At 42.5% G+C, this 17,405-nt stretch overlaps 1 protein-coding gene across 1 annotated transcript in view; it reads left to right on the top strand.

The window, feature by feature from the left end:
• Window positions 1-17,405, top strand: part of Neb (nebulin) — a 188,264-nt gene that overhangs the window by 93,995 nt on the left and 76,864 nt on the right. Inside the window, exons 70-82 of the mRNA XM_032903283.1 lie at window positions 1,613-1,720; window positions 2,727-3,038; window positions 4,278-4,481; window positions 5,938-6,042; window positions 7,293-7,400; window positions 8,630-8,941; window positions 10,430-10,633; window positions 11,763-11,867; window positions 12,007-12,114; window positions 12,641-12,952; window positions 13,560-13,763; window positions 14,858-14,962; window positions 15,886-15,993. Of these exons, the coding sequence (XP_032759174.1) occupies window positions 1,613-1,720; window positions 2,727-3,038; window positions 4,278-4,481; window positions 5,938-6,042; window positions 7,293-7,400; window positions 8,630-8,941; window positions 10,430-10,633; window positions 11,763-11,867; window positions 12,007-12,114; window positions 12,641-12,952; window positions 13,560-13,763; window positions 14,858-14,962; window positions 15,886-15,993 (2,295 nt within the window). The remainder of the gene's footprint in view (window positions 1-1,612; window positions 1,721-2,726; window positions 3,039-4,277; window positions 4,482-5,937; window positions 6,043-7,292; window positions 7,401-8,629; window positions 8,942-10,429; window positions 10,634-11,762; window positions 11,868-12,006; window positions 12,115-12,640; window positions 12,953-13,559; window positions 13,764-14,857; window positions 14,963-15,885; window positions 15,994-17,405) is intronic.

The following is a 17,405-nucleotide window of genomic DNA, read 5'->3' as shown; positions in this document are numbered from 1 at the left end:
CTGGGCTACCAGGAGGACATGCCTGAGCATTTATTCCGGAATGGAAAACAGTAGATGGGTTATATGATTTTCCAGTTATAAAAGAAATATTCTGAGGCTGCAGAGATGACTGAGTAGTTAAGGGCGCTTCCTGGTCTAGAGGACCCAGTCCCAGCACCAGCAACAGCCTATAATGCCAGGGGATCTGATGTCCTCCTCTAGCACATACAGAGAGAGAGAGAGAGAGAGAGAGAGAGAGAGAGAGAGAGAGAGAGAGAGAGAGAGAGAGAGAGAGAGAGAGAGAGAACAGGAGAAAGACAAGCATAGCAAAAAGCTGGGTGTTCACTGACGTTGACCTCGTCATGAAACTTTCCTACAGGTTTTCAAAAGAAGCAAATGCCTCTGTAAAGTATCAAAACATCCACTAAAATCTTCGCCCAAACAGGATTACACAGCAACCTTATCTTTTTAAAAAGTAAAAAATGTATGCGTGTCTCAAGCACAGCACTGTATATCTAAGTGTATTGAAACAAAAATCTGAAGACAGACCATTTAAATCATCGTCACTTAATGTGCATTGCTGTGTTATTCAGTAATTCCTAACATGAACTGTGGAACCCATTGTCTGTATGGGATTAGTGCTGCTTTAGAATAGAGCTGTGTCAGCCTACAGCTTGGGGAGGAGTATGTTGTTTTTACTGTGGAAACAGGAATCTTTCCTAAAATAAATTTAAATTGGAGTCATTGTCATTCAAAGCGCAGTTAACGTCTCTGAAAAACACATCTCATGAAGAGATCTAGTAAGTTATTACTACCTCAGCACAGAGGAACTTGAGGTCAGAGGGTTATAAGTTCCAGGCCAGCCTGGGCTACATACATGGTGAGAGCTACATACATGAAATCAGAGCGTTGGTTTTGATTTACTGATGACCAGTATTAGCAGTGCTTATAAAGTCTACATTGTTTCCAAAGGATACACAGTTGGTCAAAATTTTTGTGAACAAAGAAAAAACTTTAAGTCTTTTGTCATAGAAACAACAGTGATGATGTTTCCGTAGTTTTAAAGAAATAGAATTTTTTGGACTCCTAAGTCTTTGGTATGTACTGTATCTGCTATGAGCTTCCAACAGCTGAGACCGATTGCTAATAAACAATTAAATGTTAACAGAGAAACATTATTCACCTGGCCTCACTGCAGCAGCTTTGATTATGGACTCATAGTGTTTTGCTATATATTATACAACAGTTATACGTTGAACAATTATACAACGAGGCTGGCTGTCAGGTAAAACTGTTCCTATTTCAAATCTGGAGTTATATCATATTTCTTGGCTGTTTCACAAAAGGAGTAAAGGCTGACTGCCTTAAACAGCGCCGAGAACTGCTGACTTGGTGTCTAAAATATGTACGGATTTATGCAAGACGTGCAAAGATTACAATTTCCTGAATGCAAAATTTCCACTTAACCTAATAGCTTGGAAAATTCCTTTTTGTTTCTGTTGTGTTTCGTTCTGGCTTAAGACTGCATCGTTCTATATCCAAGGGCTGTCCTCTTTTTGACACCCCTCCCCCAAATGCGGTTTTGCTGTTAATGTGAGTTCTGCGTCTGAAAGTGTCTTCCTTCTTTCCCCAGAGCCTTTATCGCCAGGCCATGGAAGAAGCTAAGAAGGAAGGCTATGACTTGAGAAGCGATGCCATTCCCATCGTGGCTGCCAAGGCTTCCCGGGACATTGCTAGCGATGTAAGAGCTGACTCTGGAACCAGTCGGGCCAGCTACTGGCTCAGGGACTCACATCTCTGTAATACTCTAGGAAGTCCTAGAAGTCCTTACCACCCCCCACTCAGTAGACATGGGGTAGTGGGTAACTCACTCGTGATCCCAGGTTCCTGGTCTGCTTGCACTGTGTGCCTTTGATCTCGGCTTTTTATTGTTGTTAAATAGAGCAGATGCCTCACAGTGTAGAGCCGCTCTTGGAATCCCAGGATACCCTCAAGGCAATGAAGCCAGAAAGGAAATAGGCTTATCTGAGTTTGCCCACACATAAGAAGGGTGAAAGATACCCAAAGTCTAATGATCTCTTTGTTCTAAGGGTTAAAAAAAAATCATTATTTCTGCACTCTAAAAGTGAAGATAACAGATTCCTAGACGTGATTAACGTAACTCAAAAGGTAATCTTTTCAAGCATTTTAGTTATGGTCTGAAAAGGTGAAACTGACCACAGTTAACTGTGGTGTTTGATTCCGTAGTGCTCAGCACTTCCCTACTGGAGGGCAAAATGTCTCTGTAACTTTCTCATTCTATGAAACCCAAGCTGCACATCTAACTACTGAGTAACAGAAACTGTCCATTTCAAAACTATATGTCTTGGGTTCCGTGACGCTCCTGCAGCCTTCTCTGTAGCTTGAGTGACATTTGCGTTACCTTTCCAAGAGAGACACCCCAGAGCCGTATAGGCACATGGGCAGAGGTGCTCCCTAGCAGGCTGCCAGGTAGGACCTCTCGGGCACGGGGTTAGCTCGTGGGCATGGCTACGCAGTTAACTTTGGGGTTCATTGTCTCAATTATTGCCAGCATATGATTCTCCAAACTTGTAGAAGGAACAGTGGGGTTCTTCTTGCCCACAGCATCTTGCTGGAAGAAACCCATTGCCCTGTGATTCCACAGAGGGCATCCCCTCGGGAGTGGCAGGCTGTGGTCCTCTCCATCACCTCCATCTTCCTTATGCTCTGGGCTGTGTCTTTTTCAGTACAAATACAAAGAAGCCTATCGGAAGCAGTTGGGTCACCACATTGGTGCCAGAGCCGTACACGATGATCCCAAGATGATGTGGTCCCTCCACATTGCCAAAGTACAGAGTGACCGTGAGTATAAGAAAGAATTCGAGAAGTACAAGACACGGTACAGCAGCCCAGTGGACATGCTTGGCATTGTTCTGGCCAAGAAATGCCAAACCTTGGTCAGTGATGTGGACTACAAACACCTACTGCATGAATGGACCTGCCTCCCAGACCAGAATGATGTCATACAGGCCCGGAAAGCCTATGACCTCCAGAGTGATGTGAGTATCCCTGGTGCAGGACAAGAGCATGTCAGAGACAAATCTGTGAGATTCTGATTAGTGACAAGGGCCTAGGATCTATATGTCCCTAGAGGTATGCAATGGATATCTGAAAGGAGTTTCTCGTTGGAAACCCCTCCAAAAGTTATGTGGGAGACAGGAAATAAGTACTATCGACATTACACAGAAACGAGCTCCCTGGTGATTCAGGCTTCATTTGCCTGAATCAGCTAAAGCTTAGTCCTCAAAATAACATTGCTAACCCAGCCATGGTGACTCATGCCTGTAATCCCAGAACCTTGGAAGTGGAGGCAGGAAGGTCAGGAGTTCAAGGGTAGCCTTAGGTATGCAGTAAGTTTTCAAGTCCAGCCTGAGCTACAAGATTCTAAGAGAGAAGGCAGAAGTGAGAGGGGGAGGGAAAGAAAGAAAGAAAGAAAGAAAGAAAGAAAGAAAGGAAGGAAGGAAGGAAGGAAGGAAGGAAGGAAGGAAGGAAAGAGAAAGGAAGTATCACTGGTGAGTTTTTACCCAGCAAAACAGAAGTGAAAAGAGAGGGTGAACCCATGTTGACAGAGGGCAACAGAGATAAGAATAAAAGTACACTGTTTTATATTACTTTAATAACTGTTTATACTTTAAATTTATAGAAAAATATGACAACATTCTTGCTTTCTCAAGGATCTCATATTAATAGTTACCTTATACTAATACCTTGTCCTCTTAGGAATAAACTAGATAAATCCCTGATAATCTTTACATCGGTACGTTTCCTTTACTCATTTGACAGTTTGTGATTTTTAGAGATGGGAATTAAGGCAAAGGCTTTTATGATCTCCATATTTCACGCTATTGGTCTGCTCACATGGTTTTATTCGAAATAATTACAACACATTTTCCAGGGCTTTAAGAGCACTGGTCCTCTGCGAAAGATCTTGTAAAATTCTTAAGGACAGAACATTGTCCTCTTTATTAAAAGGGGGGGGTCAAGAAAAAGTCCTCAGGGGGCTCAACAGAGCGTTAGTCAGGGAACAGGCGTCAGAGTATGCTGTCAGCTTTCTCTGCCAGCAGAAACATACTTACTTTTTCATTGATTAATTTTAAAGGTTTTTTTTGTATATGTATATGTTAAGCATATTTCTACCTATACTCGCCTACCTTCTGTATTCTGCTTCTTGAGTGCGATGCGCTTTGGGATGGATCAATAGGAGAGTTAATATATCGTTCCTACCCGTTCCTCTTCAGAATCTGTATAAGGCGGACCTTGAATGGATGAAAGGCATTGGCTGGGTTCCCATTGGCTCCTTGGAAGTCGTCAAAGCCAAGAGGGCCACAGAGATACTGAGCGACAACATCTACCGCCAGCGTCCGGACGCACTGAAGTTCACCAGTATAACCGACTCGCTGGAGCAGGTGCTGGCAAAGAACAATGCAATAAACATGAACAAGGTGAGACTTGCCGTTCGCCATGAACCATCAAGGGTGGCCGCAGGGCAAGTCAAAGACTCTGGCATGCTCTTGTGCCTCGAAGATTATTTTAAGGCTAATAACACCTTTTAAATGATTTTTACTTAGCATATTAAATGTGTTTTGGTAGCCCCCCTCATCTCTCTTTGCCCCACAGCCCTTCGTGTGTTATTCTCTCCACTCTCTCTTCTGCTTTTGTGTGACGTGTTTTCCTTCTTCTTCCCATCACTTCCTCCACACTTTTCAGCCTTTCGTGGCCTTCTCTCCAGTGTTTGAAGGCTTTGCCTACATTTACACCCATTGATATTCTCTATTGCACTTATTTTTATTTACTTACTCACAGTGTATGTGTTTGTATATACATGCATAGCATGAGGCGGTCATATGACCACCTGTGGGACTCAGTTATCTCCTTTTATCACTCGAGCCCCTGGAATCAAGCTCAGGTTGTCAGGGTTGGCAGCAATCACCCCTACCCAACTCCTTCTGAGTTTAGAATACCTTTCTTAATCTTTTTCTACTGAAATATATGCATTATTAGGTGATACTTCAAAATATTAAACTCTTGTTTAAAATACTATGAAAAAGAGAAATAATATTGATAGAGAAATGTTTTAGAGGAGCCCAGAAGAAGTTGGAGGGAGGATTTGATCAAGATACACTGTATGCTGTTATTATTGCTATGATGAAACACCATGGCCAAAGCAACTTGGGGAGGAAAAGGTTTATATAACTTAGACTTCCATATCATTGTTCATCATTGAAGGAAGTCAGGACAGGAACTCAAACAGGGCAGGAACCTGGAGGCAGGAACCAATGCAGAGGCCATGGAGGGCTGCGGTTACTGGCTTACTCCCCTTGGCTTGCTCAGCCTGCTTTCTTATAGAACCCAGGACCATCTGCCTTGGGATGGCACCGCCCACAATGTGCCATCAATCTCCTCCATCAATCACTAATTAAGAAAATACTTGCCTGAAGCTTGATCAGCAAATTATCAATTGATGTTCCTTTCTCTCAAATGACTCTAGCCTGTGTCAAGTTGACATAAAACAGGTCAGCACACACACACACACACACTTTCATTTTCAAAAAATCATTCAAAATATTACTTATAATACAAACATATTATATATAAAACCTGGCATGATGGTCCATCCTTGTAATCTTAGTACTAGGGATGTAGAGACAGGAGGATCCAGAGTTCAGGGTTGTACGTAATGGACTTGAAGCTAGGAAACAACAAATCCTATGAGAAAATAATTCTTTCTCAGACAGATCATACATTGCAGAACTGTTGAACTCAATAGTTAAAGTATTTATTTATAAATTTTAGTAAGCAACGTAGGGATGTAGCTTTGATAAATTCAGTTCTGCTTTGTATCAAAGAGATCACAATTTCTGTGGACACCAAAATCATTTCTCTCCCTTTCTTTCATAGCGCTTGTACACGGAAGCCTGGGACAATGACAAGAAAACCATCCATGTCATGCCTGACACACCAGAAATCATGCTGGCCAAACTCAACAGGATAAACTACAGCGATGTGAGTGTCCAGAGAGGGAAAATGACGGACCCTAATGCTTCCTTTAGTTAAATGCATTAACTACTTTATTACTTATCCTATAAGTGACATTGTTGGCAAAAGAAACAGTTCATCCTTGATTTAATCTTGAGCTATGTGGTGGGTCCACAAAGAAGCCCAGTCCTCAGTTATCAGTCAGGAAGTGGAGTGCTTATGGGGAAATAGTCTACCAGGGCCACTCCTCTCAAACCTTCTCTTGGGTCAGCCATGGGTACAAGGTCTATGTAGTCAGCTGCTACAAGTGTGGTCCTGCATCTGTGGATTTGTCCCTGGCTTAAAGATACGCAAAAACACTTTACCTCTTCTGAAAGTGTATTGTGTTTTTTATTGTTAACATTCCCTGAATCATATGTAACAACTTACATAGATTTATGTGGTATTATGTTTCATAAATAACCGGGAGATGACTTAAAAATATATAGGATGGTCAGGTAAGGTAGGTCATGTCTATAAATCCTAGCATGCAGAAGGAAAGCTGAGGCAGGAGGACCATGAATTTGAGCATACTCTGGACTATATAACAAGGTCTGGGACAACCTGAGCTTTTTTAAGACTTGAAAATGGAGAGCTATACTGAGAGGTGTGCTTAGATGCCTACCCTCATTCATATAAGGGACTTGGATGTCAAAGGACTTCGTGTGGGACAAGAGCTCTTAGAACAAACCCTTTTCAGGCACTGAGGTAAAACCATTTTCAGTGAGTTACTATCCTCTTTCTCTGGTTTTCATTTGGTATTACTGCAGGTGTTTATCTGGACCAATATTTTTATAATGGCAATGACTCCAAATCAACCATGTTCCGCTATAGTAGCCTACATGCACTGGGTTTTTCAAAAAGCAAAAAACAAATATATTCCATTTTAAAAACACTCTTCTTATTCTTTCTCATTTCAATCAAGACAGCATTTTTAATATCCTGAGGTACTAGTAAGTGCTGGAATTTTTATATGTGCTCCTTTGGGAAAATAAAATTTCTGCAACCAAATGTCAATCTACTTCCAAACATTTTTTTTAGATTTCCCAGTCAGGCAAGCCTGACTTTTCATACACATGCCTGCCGATCTGTGGGCTGTGAAACATGCTGTGGTAGCTATGAAGCTACCAGAACATTTAGGGGATTCCTTTCAGTCATTGAAATGAGGACAGAAAACAAAAATGAACAGACAGCAGCTTCCTTTCTTCGGGAGTGGTGACTAAGGGCTCTTTCCACAGAAACTCTACAAACTGTCTCTGGAAGAGGCCAGGAGGCAAGGCTACGATTTGCGTGTGGACGCCATTCCCATCCGATCAGCCAAGGCGTCAAGAGAGATTGCTAGTGATGTAAGTTGGTTGTTTTAAAGGACGCGTTTCATTCTGTAAAACTGCTGTAGGCGGGAAGCTTTCAGAGTGTCTCTTTGCTAGAACTTGCTTTTGCTTCCAAGTTTTGTCTTTCTTGGCTGACTCCCCTCTAACACGAAGTTAAAGGTCAGAAGGGGTGGGGTTGTGAAAGAACTGACCCCTGCCCATTATGCCTGTCAGTCAGATAAAGACCATCCGTTGTTTAAAGACCTACTGGTTTGTTTCCTCTTGTTTTCTGGTACCGGGGATAGAACCCAGGGTCTTGCTCATACTGGTGCCACCAAGCTGTGTCCTGGTCCTTTTATTGTTGAACTTCAAAAACTGAGCAATAGATAATCCAGATGTGACATTACCGGTAAATGAATCAATGTGGGTGTAGTCTTTTTCCTGTGGCATCCACGTATTTACTGTAACAGGAAAGAAAGAAGTCCCAGTGGAGGCCTTGGTAGATGGTGGGCATGGTTTAGAGTCTGTCCATCCTGTGTAACTCTCAGTGAACTCTCAGAGAAGCCCCTAATGATAGTGGACAGACCGTGAAGCAAGTGGGCCTTCGCCTCGGTATTCATTCACCTCTTCTCTCCCTGTCTGTGCACAATAAACACCTTCAGGGAGAGTCTGTGCTCTGTGCATCCTTGAAATACAAACTCTTCCCCTGTACCCATCCCAGACCCTAAACCCTTCAATCATCACCACGTTCTCAGCTGCTGAGCTTTCTCTGACTCTCGTGGTAAAGTGGGTCATGGCACATTCCTTTTTACCTTTAAGGGTAGATAGATTCTAAACCCCAAGGCATGACTTTCCTGGCAAAACGTCAGTGATGTTGACAGGCTAATAAGGAGAATAATTCCTTGACACATAAACTCTAAGTGCTATGCATGTACTTGACCAAGAATCCATTCCATGGTCTAGCAACAAGAGAGATATTCTAAACTAATCATAATGTTAATGGTTTAAAAAACCTATATCTCTACTCGTTAAGGAATCCAGTATACACTGGGTAGTGTAGTTTAGAGGAATGAGGAGAACAAAAGGCAAGAAGCCCTGCAGTCCAGGCTCTGCCCTGCTACAAACATGGACCATGGCCATCTGGATCCTGTTTTATAAACAGGGTGGGCACTGTCCATCTTCGTGCTGCTTGATAATAGTGGGGGAAATACACAGAAGTAGTACGTGTTCTTTTTGTCAGATTGGCATACCTTTTCTTTCTTCAGTACAAGTACAAGGAAGGCTACCGCAAACAGCTGGGCCACCACATTGGGGCCCGGAACATCAAAGATGACCCCAAGATGATGTGGTCCATACACGTGGCCAAGATCCAGAGTGACAGGGAGTACAAGAAAGACTTTGAGAAGTGGAAGACCAAGTACAGCAGCCCAGTGGACATGCTGGGGGTGGTGCTGGCCAAGAAGTGCCAGATCCTTGTAAGCGACATAGACTACAAGCATCCTCTCCACGAGTGGACGTGCCTGCCTGACCAGAATGATGTCATTCAGGCCCGGAAGGCCTATGATCTCCAGAGTGATGTGAGTGTGTCTAATGTTCTTCAGCCATATGTCCTAATAGTTTAGTGGGGGATATTAAATTATCAGTGTTATAGAATCTTTGGGAAGTCTAATAAAACCCATGAACCATTCTCAAAGCAATGTCATAAAAATCGTAAAATAAGCATTGGGCTCAAAGGAAACCAATCATATTGAGAATGATTATGAAAATATGTGAGGAGCATAAATATTTTAAATGATTTACTTATTTTTATTTTTGTGCATTGGTGTTTTACCTGAGTAAGGCTGTTGGATCCCGTGGAACTAGAGAGACAGATAATTGTGAGCTGCCATGTGGGTGCTGGGAATTGAACTCCAGCCAGGGCTTTCTTTGGAAGAACAACCAGTGCTCATAGTTGTTGAACCATTTCTCCAGAGCCCTGAGCATAAATATTTTAAGAAATATGCAACATCTACAATAATATAGTAGTGTCTATGACATCTGTTGCTTACTAGGACACATGTATTATTGATACTACTTTAATCTGCTATGCATACCTTTACTTGCACGATGCTATGTTTCAGTTAGATGCTAGTAAAAACATGGCTGTTAGACTTAGTTCTGCTCAGTGATATCAGGTTAAGAATTCCTGATCTAAATCAAACTGGTTTTCCAAGCAGATTGATTATATGATCCTTGTACTGATACCCTTTTTTAATATGAAGCATCAGTATTAATTTGTGAATGAACATTGAGGAATGCGTCATGCAGGTTTTGGCCAATTTTCTAGGAAAATGAAACATTATAATGACCTAAAACTAAGAGAGATACTTCTGTTGCCAACAGTAGGCAACCTGTGGCCTCTCAGACACTCCCTTGTTGGTATAGTCAATTCTTGTCTTGACTAGACTCTTTGATTAAATAATTGCTTTTGGAATAAAAGTAATGATTTAAAAAAAAATGCTCTTCAAAAACCATAAAAATAAAATGGCTTCCCTTCCTTGTAAGAAAAGTCCTCCTGTAGCTTACTATTTGAATTAATTCAAAGAATAAAATGAATTCTAAAACAAGTACAAAGACTCAGACTAAATACAAGGAAAATACGACTCAGAAGCATTGACATAAAATGCATATGAAAACACTACTTTTATTTGCACAAGGAAATATATTTATTCATGAACCTTTCCGTGAAGGCCACTGCTGAACAAGATAGGAGCCCACTGTGTTTGAAGAGGATTATTCCCACATGGGGAAGAGTGGGCATCACATGAGACAGCAAGTGCCTTACTCTAGAAGTCAGTGATTTCCTCAATGTAGTTTTTTTACCACTGAGATCAAATGTTGAACGAGGCTTTGTGGCCCTTAGAATAACAGCACATATCAGCCAACTTCAGGGACAAGGAACTAAACCATTTTTAGCGAAGATGGGTCTTCCTAAAGTTGTACACACTGTGACTTAGTAGTATGTGTTGCATCAAAGATGCCAGGGTGACTAGGTAACGTCTGAATGGTTGACACTTTCATTGCAGGCTGTGTACAAGGCTGATCTTGAGTGGCTGAGAGGCATTGGCTGGGTTCCCATTGGCTCTGTAGAGGTCGAGAAGGTAAAGAGAGCAGGTGAAATCCTGAGTGACAGGAAGTATCGCCAGCCTGCAGACCAGCTCAAGTTCACCTGTATTACAGACACCCCAGAAATCGTCCTGGCAAAGAATAATGCCATCACCATGAGCAAGGTGAGTCCCTAGAGGGTTTTCTGCCACCCGAGCCAGGCCTCCCAGGGACTTGGCCTGTGGTGTTGGAAACGGCCTGATGAGCCAGGGGGCAACAGTCAGGAAAGGGTCCGCTTCCTCAGCCTCCTGCAGAATGACTGCAGGAATTCTTGCTAGCTCTCTATGCTTTGCTCCAACTATACCCTCTAACCATGTATACATGTGGAAGCCGAGTCTGAAGTGATCTCCTACACCAATGCACCCGCCCTCTGACCTGCCCCTGTGTGGACCACTGGCCCAGCTGGAGCAGACAGAGGCCTCTGGTTCTCTTGGTCCGTGTTCCATGCAACAGCTTAGTTGCCTTTTAGCTCTGTTGACTTAGGCTGTGAAAATGCACTTTTGAAACTGAGTTGTCATTGTTGCTTGCAGTATCAGGACACAAAAGTCCCATCTGTCCCTTTATCCTTTATCAAATCAGCGAGTACATTAACATTTCATTGAATTGAACTTATGTGAATTCTCCTAACTCTGCCGAGATGTCTTTCAGTCATTCTGGAAGTGAAAGAGTTAATAGAATAAAACTCTAGAAACTAACCATACCCATCTAGGACAACCACAAAGAAGAATACACACACACACACACACACACACACACACAGAGAGAGAGAGAGAGAGAGAGAGAGAGAGAGAGAGAGAGAGAGAGTCAAACAGACACACAGACAATCTACTATCACCCAAGGCAATTTACATACCATAATATCTTAAGAACCACCAAAAGATATCGTCATTCACTTTTAAATGGGCACGTGAAGAGCACCCACCCTTCTCAAGGGTCCTCAGCTTATAGTAAGTCAGGTCGAGCCTCATCCTGCGGCTGATTTCTCTGTGTTTGATCTGTGCTGTAATTGAAGATGTGTAACCCAATGCCCCTCCAGAGATTTTATGAGGAAGATCAGGGTTTCACTGGGTGAAACCGATTCATAGCTAGACCACTGGTATTGGTTTATGAGAGCTCTAGGGCCATGTTTCCATGTTACCATGTTTTACTAATTGTTACCTAACCAGGCTTTATTTGTAGTAAATTTGGTGACATTTGGCACTAACTGTAACGTTACTGGCTTCTAAAGAAGGTTTTATTTTTCCATCTCCACAGCATTTATACACAGAAGCTTGGGATACTGACAAAGCCTCCATCCATGTCATGCCAGACACCCCTGAAATCCTGCTGGCCAAGAGCAATTCTGCCAATATCAGCCAAGTAAGAGATGCCCTTGGGTGTTGCTTAAGCCTTCATAGAAACCGTTAAAGTAAATTTTCACCTTACTAGTGTCTTCTCTGAGAGTGGCCTGCTGGGTTTCTAAAGCTCCATTTTCTGTTGTATTTTCCTTTCTACCTAGAAACTATATACCAAGGGATGGGATGAATCAAAGATGAAGGACTATGACCTGAGAGAGGATGCTATTTCCATCAAAAGTGCCAAGGCCTCCAGGGACATTGCCAGTGAAGTGAGTTCCTTCCCTTAAGATTCTGTGCTTTCCGTAGTGCTGAGAATCCAATAGTCTGGCTAGTGGACCACTTTGTAATTGCTATGTGCCTTTCCCCAGACCTTGCCCCTGGTTTTTGCAGAGAGTACATTTTGGAATTGAATTGGCTGCAAGGAACGTTCTCAACAATGAGAATGTATCAATCGTTACAGTCTCTTAAATTTAATTTATTCTATATCGTGCGTGTGTTCCTGTATGTATGTCCATGCAACATGTGAATATTGTATTCAAGGAACCCTGAAGAGGGCTGCAGATCCCCCTAGTGAGTTGGCATGTAGGTACTGGGAATAACACCTTGTCTTCTGGAAGAACAACTAATACTCTTAACCACTGAGCCATCTCTTCAGCCCTGTTATTTTCACGGTAGCATAAAAATGTAAACATCGTACTGGACTGCCAGGAAGCTAAGGTTTGAAATTCTTGTACATTTCGTGTGACTTAAACCTGTTGTTTTTTTTTTTTTCTGAACCTGTTTCTGGCATTTTAGTACAAATATAAGGAAGCCTATGAAAAACAGAAGGGCCACCACATTGGAGCCCAGTGTGTTGAAGACGACCCCAGGATTGTGTGCGCCATGCATGCGGGGAAGATTCACAGTGACAGGGAGTACAAGAAGGAATTCCAGAAATGGAAGACCAAGTTCAGCAGCCCGGTGGACATGCTCGGCTTGGTGCTGGCCAGGAAGTGCCAGACTCTGGTCAGCGACATTGACTACAGGAACTACCTTCATAACTGGACTTGCCTGCCTGACCAGAACGACATTATTCAAGCAAAGAAGGCCTATGAACTGCAGAGTGATGTATGTAACATCCACTTGGGGAAAGGGGGTGAAGGAGGTGGGAATCTTTGTTGGTTGTTCAACCAGGACCCCTGAGTATAGATGGGTGGCCTATGTACAACCCAGGGAAGCATCATTCACACTGTTAATACCTAGATGCAAAGCCTTACTGTGGTCATATCTTCTATTTCCAAACAATTTTTTCATGTCATTTGTAATTTCTAGCAACTCAACCAGATATAGTAAATCTGAACACTTAAGAATAATTATCACCAGTTCCAAAACACTAAACACTCTATGAGTCATTTATCACAGGATTAAAATGCAAAGAGATTCAACAAAAGTTCCCTTTAAATCTTTTCAGTTACATAATTGTTTTAAACATTCAAATAATTATATTGTGGCATTCATAAATACTATTAATATAGAAAGTAGAGATAACTATGCTTTTGCAAATGACTTTTGTTATCATTATTAAAACCCCTGAATCCTGTAAGAACAAAGTTCTTCCTTGTGAGGAACCAACATTCTCCTTGCTTCCCGCCTCTTTCCTCAAACCCTTGGGTTTTCAGCTGGGGGGTGGGGGGGTGTCTAACATTCAGAACGCTTTGCTCTGACATCTTGGCAGAGTGTGTATAAAGCAGATCTGGAGTGGCTGCGTGGCATTGGCTGGATACCGGAAGGCTCCGTGGAAATGACCAGAGTGAAGGGCGCCCAAGACCTTGTGAATGAGAGACTGTATAGGACACGGCCGGAAGCCTTGAAGTTCACCTCCATTGTGGACACTCCAGAAGTTGTCCTGGCAAAAGCCAATTCTCTGCAAATGAGTGAGGTAAGAGCCGTCCAACTACTGAGCTTCCGTGTTTCTGAACACAGTGTTCAGATGATGGTAGAGAAAGCTGAGGAAACAGACTGTTCTCTTCAAAGAACTCCATTGAGCCAACCAACCAGAGCTTCCAGGGACTAAGCCACTACCTAAAGACTATACATGGACTGACCCTGGGCTCCAACCTCATAGGTAGCAATGAATATCCTAGTAAGATCACCAGTGGAAGGGGAAGCCCTGGGTCCTGCTAAGACTGAACCCCCAGTGAACGTAATTGTTGGGGGAGGGCAGTAATGGGGGGGATGGGAGGGAACACCCATAGAGAAGGGGAGGGGGAGGGATTAGGGGGATGTTGGCCTGGAAACCGGGAAAGGTAATAACAATCGAAATGTAAATAAGAAATACTCAAGTTAATAAAGAAAAAAAAAAAGAATTCCATTGAGGGTGCAAGTCTGAGGCTCTCTTGACTAGCTTAATGCAGTCACATTGAAAATAGAACTCTGATGGGGGAACATGTCTTTCCCTTCTCAAGGGGACTTTGAAGCACTTAACTGAAAGGTCTCATTAAGTATTTAACTCTTAGTAGTACTAAAATGTGGGACATGATACTATGTAATCGTGCAGCATTGCATGAGTCAAGATTTCCCAGAGAAACAGGTCCAGAGGGATCTATCTACAAATGTATGTGTAGAAAAAAGAGATTAAAACTTTAAGAAATTGGCTCTACGCAGGCTGGCAATTCCAGAATCTGCAAGACAGATTAGCGGGATGGAGACCCAGGGAAAAATGACTGCTTGATGTCATGGGTGGTCTGCTGACAGAGTTCTTCTCGATGGGGGGAGTTAGAGTATTACAGCCTTCAACTGATGGATGAGGCCCGTCCACATGATGGGTAGCATTTTGTGTTATTTGAAGTCTACTGAATAATGTCAGGATGTATGTCTGAGTACCACTGCATATTCGAATTAAAGGATCAAATCAGCCATTATAAGTACAGATGGAAACATTTGATTTTTAAATAAAATTGTTGCCAAGGCTTAAGGTTTCCGATATCCATTCTCTGCTGCCGAGTTAAAGGGCTGTTTCCTTTTGGTCCACAGAGGCTGTACCAGGAAGCCTGGAATAAAGATAAAACCAACATCAGCATTCCCTTGGACACTCCAGCGATGCTGCAGGCCCAGATCAATGCCTTGCAGATTAGCAACGTAAGAGAAAGAAGCATGGAGCGCAAAAGTCTTTATCTCCTAGATAATTAGTAATGCCCATGGATTTTACTGCTATATTTTCCCCTTAGCGTCCCTAGAAAGAAGTTCTGTCTTTTGAGAGGTTAGCATAACTGCATGGCTGAATGCCTAGACTATAGATGCTCTCTCTCCAGCCTTGCCACCATCTTCCCATAGCCAATGTCCGTGTCTTGATAATTAAATCCTAGTCAAGCACCCCTGTGCTCAACAGCATCTACTGTCATCTCAGGCATTCTGGTAACATCTTTTTGTTTGACATCCCAAAGTCAAGTAATAGACAAGGGGAATTTTTGATCGTATTCAAAGAGCAAGAGATAATATTACATTCCCTCATCAAAAAAACTCCTGAACTTTGGGCAGTGGTGGCGCACAGCTTTAATCCTACTTGTGGGGAGGCAGACGCAGATGGGTGGGTCTTTGTGAGGACGGCGTGGTCTCCAGAGTGAGTCCCAGGAGAGCCAAGGCTACACAAAGAAACCCTGACTCAAAAAGAACAAGGGGGCAAGGAAGAGGAGAAAAGTCTAAGTTAAAGGGCAAAGGGACAAAATGAAAGGAAAACCCTGGATGGGTCTTCCTGGACCTTAATAGAGCATCCCTGGCTTCGCCGTTTTTTCTGACATCTCCGTGCACTTGGGCAGGGAGATAGCGTCAAACACACATCAGGTTGTGACGACAGTAGGTGCTCAGCCATTGATACTGCTCGATGCTCAGCTTTAAGTCTTACATCAGAGGTTCCCTCTACTGCAAAGTAAACACCCAACCTCAAAGGACCCCAGAGACGAATGTCTTTCTCACACCACCTTTCCATCATGGTCACGATGTCTGGTATGTCTGATAGGAGTCTGTCTTTATTTCCTAAACAAACCTGTGTTCTGACTCACTAGAAACTCTACCAAAAAGACTGGGATGAAGCCAAGCAGAAAGGCTACGACTTAAGAGCAGACGCCATTGAAATCAAGCACGCCAAAGCCTCCAGGGAGATCGCCAGTGAGGTAACTTCCTTCTCTTTGCTTTGGGGTTTTCTCCTCTGGAAAACAAAGACTTTTTTTTTTCAAGAGTCTCATTCTCTTATCATAATCCGTGCAAACAATCACATTTTATCTTGGGCTGCAGGCATTCTTTACTTGGGACATTAAAAGGTATAAAAATGTTATAGTTAAGATAAATATGGTGGCCATAATTTCTGCCTTGATTTTCAACAACAAGGAAACATCATAAAAATACTTTTACAATTTTTGGATGAAAAATCAGGAACCAATACGCTGTCATTTTATCCCCCAAAATATTTCTGGCGTTCTTCACAGTATAAATGAAGATCATGCCTTACACCCCTTAAGACTTGAAATCATATTTTATATCAAGTATTTCATGCTAGAGGCTTCTGCGTAACGTCTCAGCGATGTTTTCAAGTGTGCTTCTCGCTAATTTAAAACTCGCTCTCAGTAACACCATTATCCTCTAAACTGTCCCATGCTCCCAGCTCCAACTTTGAAACACTCCTTCCTTAAATCGGGCATGCAGGCATCTGTCTTTAATCCCAGCACTAAGGAGGCAGAGGCAGGTAGATCTGAGTTCAAAGCCAGCCTGGTCTACAGAGTGAGTTCCAGGGCAGCCAGGGCTACACAGAAAAACCCTGTCTCAAAAAACAAACCAACCAACCAGAACAATGACAAAGTGCCCCTCCTTCCTTCCTCTGGGCCACTCTTGGAGTTACCTGCACACACAGCTGCTAACTGCTCCTCAGTGCTCAGTTTTACCTCTTAACCACCCACACCTTCATCCCCGTTTTCTCCCTTTGATCCGAATATTTCCAAGCTGTCTAAACACAAGAAAAAAAAAGGCACCATCTTCCTCCACGGCTTATCAGGTGAAAACTCTTGTCCACAGACATCTCCCGCTAGAAACCAGTGATCTTGCTTTATTAAAAATGTGTGTTTCTTCCCATCTCTAAAATCATACCTATGACTCTTCCCTATCCCTTCACCCTGGGGGTCTGGCTGGCTGAACCCTCCCCTTGCCCAGCAACCTTATTACCCCCCTCTACTGTCTTTCTTTTGAATTATAGGATATTGTAGGATTCATCTCACAACAGCACTAGGAGACTTAACTGTGATTAAAATTGCCACTGTTTATTTTTGAACGTAAAAAAATTCACCAGTTTGGTATAGAAAAACCTCACACGTCTGAAGCTCTAATAGTAGGTCTGGCAAACAGTGTTTGCTCAGAAATGTTAGGTTTTTACATTATTTTAATTCACCATAATGTTTTCTTCCTGATTCATTCATCTGCCTAAAATAGCCCTGGTTTCTTTTAAATCAAATACATAATGGCTTCCAGGGTGGAGCCAATTTGCATTAGGATTAAGATTCTGAAATCACTTAAAGAAAAATATAAAATATATTGT

This window comes from Rattus rattus, chromosome 5, assembly GCF_011064425.1.
Source record: "Rattus rattus isolate New Zealand chromosome 5, Rrattus_CSIRO_v1, whole genome shotgun sequence".
NCBI lineage: Eukaryota > Metazoa > Chordata > Mammalia > Rodentia > Muridae > Rattus > Rattus rattus.
This window is presented reverse-complemented; position numbering and strand designations above follow the sequence as displayed.